The 6,000-nt window shown below is 51.2% G+C and overlaps 1 protein-coding gene across 2 annotated transcripts in view; it reads right to left on the bottom strand.

Annotated features, from left to right (window-relative positions):
* Window positions 1–5,057, bottom strand: part of CHPT1 (choline phosphotransferase 1) — a 20,561-nt gene extending 15,504 nt beyond the window's left edge. For both annotated transcript variants that reach the window (XM_026038496.1, XM_026038497.1), the window contains exon 1: window positions 4,776–5,057. In XM_026038496.1, the coding sequence (XP_025894281.1) occupies window positions 4,776–5,018 (243 nt within the window). In that variant the 5' untranslated portion in view covers window positions 5,019–5,057. The remainder of the gene's footprint in view (window positions 1–4,775) is intronic.
* Between the last annotated feature and the right edge of the window lie 943 nt (window positions 5,058–6,000).

Consider the following 6,000-nt stretch of genomic DNA (forward strand, 5'->3'; position numbering starts at 1 on the left):
CTCCTCACATGCCTGGCTCTCCATCAGGGATGTCCTTTCTCAGCCTCCCACGCCAGACCCAAACTGGAGAGGTGGGAGCATTTGGGAATGCTGACGCAGCTCATGGACTCAGCAGAAAGTCATCAGGAGGCTCCCGATAATCATCAACTCTTCACTGATGAGGTGTTTATTACCTCTGCCCAAAGTTACATCCTGTCCAAGCAAATATATTACTTGGCCAGAGCTGGATGCTATTCTAATGGAATGAGAGGGGAGCACAAATCCTAGAAGAGATGTCTTCTCTGTTTCAATTGAATATGATGTATGAAAGATTGCAGAGCCCTAGGATCCTGTCAAATGAAAGTTTTACACAGGCCAGGTCATCTGTCGTTTCAGTGGTGTCGCATCTGTACTTAAGAGATGCCAAGGCAACTTGCAGATGGCATCTGACAGGCAAAATTGCACAGAATCTCAGAAGGGTTGAGGTTGGAAGGAACCCATAGAGATCATCTAGTCCAACCCCCTGCTCCAGCAGGGGCACCCAGAGCACGGGGCACAGGGCAGCATCCAGCTGGGTTTTGAAGACCTCCAGAGAAGGAAATTCCACAGCCTCCCTGGGCAGCTGAGGCAGAGGTGGAATGCCTCTCCTTCTGGAGAAAGTGCCAGTTGAACAGGGGCCCTTATCCTTCTGCTCTTGTGAGGCCATTACACAGAAGAGCACACAGCTGCAAGAGAGGAGATACCTTCATGAAATCACTTATTCCAAGTCCTGAGAATTCAACAGCCGACGCTTATGCCACGATTAAAGATTTGGGCCTCTCGGTTTAGTTATGATCTAGTTCCCTCAATCCAACCACACAGCCATTGATATTTTCCCCAGGGTTGCCTGAACCTTCACTCTCTTGCCTTAGGCCAAATGCTCCCTTTCCCCATTCCGTACCAGAGTGCTCCAGTCTTTGTTTCCTGAGTACTGTGCAGATCCACTTTGCTCTCAACTCAGTGTTTCCCCCTTTACCAGGCCAGGATCTTAGTGCTTTTTTCTTCACACCCCCACACCGTAATTCACACCAACTGCTACATCTCACCTTCTTCTCTGCTTCCTTATTCTCTCGGGCACAAGGGACAGCTGCACACTTGGCATTTACAGAACATCCTGTCAGCCTCTCCTTTCATTTCTCTTACCGGAAGAAATCTCAGACAATCCCTCTTTAGCATAAACTTTTAGTCTAAACCTTTCTTTCCCTTAATAATAGATCTGGCAGGAGTGACCCATATGTTCCCTCTTTAGTATCCTCAGATATATGACTTTCTTGATAGCACATTTCAGCAAGGGCTGGTGTCCTCCTATAAACACACCTCAACTTTGTTTTAATGCAGCTCTAGAAAGGTACCCAGGAGGGCATCCCAGGCCTCCTTCCCCTCCATGGCGGTGCTTTCTGCAGCTTCTTCGCTCTCTTGCCACATGCAAACTGCAAATCTGTGATCTACTCTTTTCTGTTCCTGCCTTCTTCTAATCCTAATGACCTCTATCTAATTAACAAGCAATTACAGACAGCAGAAATAAAGGCCATAAGCTCTCCAAATAAGACATGCATGAATCTTACCTGGACTGTTTTACAGTCCACATTGCTTAGAGCCTATAATATAGAGCCTATTATAACTGCCATAAGCTTTTATACGGCTTTTATATATTTATACATATACATACATACAAAGAGTATATATTTTGAATACATACATATATATGTGCTTCTCTATGAAAACAAAGCCATAGTTGCTGTTACCATAAATTTCTATCCTAAAATTCTAGCATCTGGTGTTATTTTTATATAAAAGCATTTGGCTAGGCTCTAAGGATTACTGAAGCTTGACTTCTCCACTAGCAGCTACAAAAGCAGCACAATCAGAGCTTCATTTCCCTCCTCTGGAAAGAAAATTATATTTAGCCAGTTTTATCCCTGATGTTGATGCAAGAGAAAGGGGAGGGGAAAAAAAAATCAGGTTTGCCCAGAACAGGAAGGGTCCAAGAGACTTGTGTGTCACACCCTAAGGAAGTAACTTCTTCGGGGAAGTCACTTGGTGGTGGATCATTTTTTCCTCAGCAAAACAGCTCACTATTGAATGGTGAGGAAAAATCCTAATCTAAGGCACCACATGTGCACTGCATATACTCAAAAGTCAGCAAAACATTAAATTCCTAAATATTTCTAACTGGTGAGAAAAGGACTGAAAAAGGAAAAAATACAATCCCACCATTACTGCAATCACAGTGAGGTAGACACTGTCACCTGCACTGTTCGTATTCTGCAGGGGGTTATGTCCATCCTATCACCATACTTGGCATACCAGTCCCCATATGTTGTTTCCGTAGATTTACGAGTTACACAACCGGCGAGCCAGCTGGCACAGACACGCTATAAGAACCTGCATGCGCAGCCTGCAGCGCCAGCAGCGATGAGGGGTGCAGCCAGCCCGGGCTTAGGCCAAGATAAGGCAGCTTATGGCAACACGTGCATTTAGGGAAGGCAGGGACACAACCCACGGTCCTTCTACACAGGGAAACTTTACTACAGTAGACAATATTTTATTGAAGTTAAAACATGCTCTGCTAATCAACAACAAACTGGCTTTTAGTGGACACTGATTGTGGGGGGAAAAAAGTAAAAAGAACAGGTCATAAAGAAATAATGACTACATAGTAAGAGAGCAAGGGAACACTGGGTAGTGGTAGGAGTTAATTGCATTGCATAGTAGAGAAAGCATCATTAAACTGTGAAATTTGCTGCCATAAGGCATAGTGGACCAAGCGTCAAACCAAGGCCAGTAAGCAAAAATCACAATGGGGAACACGTATGAATGGTAACTTTCCCCAGTTCTTGCTATAACAAATAAAACCCCCGAGGAAAACCCCTGCCCCAGGAAACTGCTGTCTTCTGCCATCTGAGAGGACATACAAAGGAAAGACCCCTCTACTCATGTTCTTTCCTAAGCATCTGCTACCAGCTGCTCTCAAGAGGGAGCCTGAGCTGGGTGGCTCTCAGGTCTGACCTAGTATGACTGGTATTAGCAAGATTTATGTTTCATCACTTACCAGACCTTTGTTTTGGATGGCTTGTACCAGTATCAAGATGGAAGTGTTCTTCAATACACTACTGTTAAAAGAGGCCAATTTACACAAACCAAATCTTTAAAAGAGAGATACCTCCCTGTTACCTTATTTAAATCTTTTGCCCAGTGCTCCCACACTTCCACCAAGCCTGCAGGTCTTGGTTAGTCCACAGCATTTGATAATCAAAGCTTGTTAATAAACAGAATAGAGAGGTGTGGTATGGACTAATGAGGCTAGAGAGGTGCAGTTCTGAAATGTGCTGCCCTACTGGTTCTGTCCACAGTTTCATCAATGTCAACATTGTTTCCAGTTCCACCTTTCTCCTACCCCTTCCAGCCTACATATTCCAAGCCAAAAGCACACAAAAGGACATTGCAGTAGAGCACACAGCACCTAGCTGTGTGGCAGCAGCTTGGGCTATCTGAAAAACACCTATCCAGACACATGACATCTTAAGTGAAAGGCAGGATGATTTATTAAATAAGAGAGATGAATGAGGGCCTAGCCGATATGGCAAGAAAAACCCAAAGTTAGGCTCACAGGAGCGGGGCAATGAAAGTTCAACCTACAGTGAAAGAGCAAAATAACAGGACGAAAAAATCAGGCATCACACAGTGATGATTTACACACACTGATTTACAGTGGCCATCCTGAACTGGGAAATCTGGCCCAGACTGTAGTTGTTACCAAATTCAGCTTGTGCAATTAAAAAACAAACAGCAAACAAGGTTTCTAAGGCTCAATATAAACTTCCACAAAAGAAGTGGAAGAGGGAAGAATTGTCAACAGTACAATTTCTTTGTGGATAAGGGTCTACAAATAAAAAAACAGCTGAAAGAAGACTTTCTGCCTTATTTTCTTGAGGGAAAAAAACATTTTAAAATGTACATCTGGACACAAAGGCACCATAAGGGTAAATGGGATGGATACCGCAGGTCTGTGAGCACTTTAACCGCACAAGGGCCACTGGGTGGGAAGCATCTTGCTCCTCCCAAGGCCTGCAGTGAGGAAGGGGCCACATCAGGTCCAGGCAAAGACACGTCTGGCCTGGACCTGCTCCTTGATGTGGCTACCGCCACAAACGCCTCTCTGCTAACGTGAAGGGTAAAGCTGCCGCAGGGACAACAAGGGGCACTTCTTCCAACAGGAATGTGCTCCAGGACAAAGTTATGTAGTAACAGTAATCAAAAGGAAAACCGTCTCTGAACGGTGACGGGGCTGTCACCGGGTCCCAGCCATCCATCACGCTGCGGGAGGTCCCACCGCAAGCAGATCCCACGGGATGAAGGAGCTGGCGGCCGGGAGGGGGAGCCCTGGGAGGCGGTGGTGGTGCCGATGGGTGGTCACAGGGCGCCTTAACCACGCCCCGCACCGCAGAAAGCGTCCGGGGCTGTTCCTGCGGCTTCGGCTTCTTCTGGGCCCCGCCAAGCCCGCACCTGGGGCAGGCAAAGGGCAACGCCGGCGGCCCGCGGCGCCGCCAGCGGCCCCCGCCGCTCCGCCACGGACACAACGTCGTCCCTCTGCTCCGCGGGCAGAGGCAGCAGCGGCGGCAACGGCCCCAACGCCCGGCGGGCGGGCGCCAACCGCCGCCTTCCCGCAACGGCCGCGGCGGCGCCGGGGGAGGGCAGGGGAGGCAGGGCAGGGCAGGGCAGGGCAGGGGGCGGCCGCAGTGGCGCCGCGCCGGTACCTGCTCGGTGGCGCTGGGGCAGCAGGCGATGAGGGGCAGCGCGGCGAGGCAGTTCAGCAGGAGGCCGCCCAGGGTGATGGCGTTGGGGGCGAGCCAGAGCGGGAGCTGCTCCACCAGCCAGGCCCAGTAGGGCTGCAGCGAGGGCTCGAGCAGCGAGCGCCCCGCCGCGCTGTAGCGGTGCTGCTCGAGCCGCTTGAGCTGCGCCGGGCTGAGCGGCGCCGGCAGAGCCCAGGGCCCCGCCATGCCGCCCGGCACCGGCTGAGGCCGCCGCCCGGGGCGGGGCCGAGGGCTGCTGCGCCGCCGCGGCGGGAGGCGCCGCCCCGCCCGAGGATCGGCGCGGGGCACCATGGCCGCTCCGAGCCGGGCCGGGCCGGGCCGCGGCGTTACCGAACCACCCGCCCCGCGTGCCGCGTGCCGCCATTTCGTGTGGTGGTGGCGGCGCGTCGTCGCGGGAGCGACGCCCGCCCGCCGCCATTTTGTGCGGTGAGAGGCTCTCTTACTGTCTTCTTTACTCCCATGGGTCTTGTTTTCCTCCCCAGCTCAGCGGCTCGTTTGGTGAGGCAAGTGCTCATGCAGCAAGGTGTGAAGGCAGGGCTGGTGCAGCTGAACCTGTTGTGCAGCAGCRGAGGGGAAAAAAAAAAATGTGTTTTTGTTAYCAGGGAGGTGTCCACGCTGAGGGCAGGCAGGCCTGCCTCCATGATGAGCACCTGAGCACGCATGAGGCAGGACTGCTCATAGGTGCGTATATCCCCTGTATGTCTCCTTGGGAAGAGTGGTGCTTGAAACACAGCCACACACATATATGTGTGTGTGTGTGTGTGTGTGTGTGTGTGAGTGACCTCAGGGGTCTGTTCTCGGTCCGGTCCTGTTCCAACTTATTCATTAACAACCTGGATGAAGGGCTGGAGTGTTCCCTCAGCAAGTCTGCTGATGATACCAAACTGGGTGGAGCAGCTGATAGCCCTGAGGGCTGTGCTGCCATCCAGAGGGACCTGGACAGACTGGAGGACTGGGTGAGAAAYCTCATGAGGTTCAACAGGGGCAAGTGCAGGGCCCTGCACTTGGGGAGRAATAACCCCGGACACCAGTACAGATWAGGGGTGGACCTACTAGAGAGCAGCCCCGCAGAGAGGGACCTGGGTGTCATGGTGGATGACAAGTTGACCATGAGGCAGCAGTGTGCCCTGGTGGCCAAGAAGGCCAACGGGATCCTGGGGTGCATTAA

This window comes from Nothoprocta perdicaria, unplaced genomic scaffold, assembly GCF_003342845.1.
Source record: "Nothoprocta perdicaria isolate Ctin4 unplaced genomic scaffold, notPer1 scaffold_210, whole genome shotgun sequence".
NCBI lineage: Eukaryota > Metazoa > Chordata > Aves > Tinamiformes > Tinamidae > Nothoprocta > Nothoprocta perdicaria.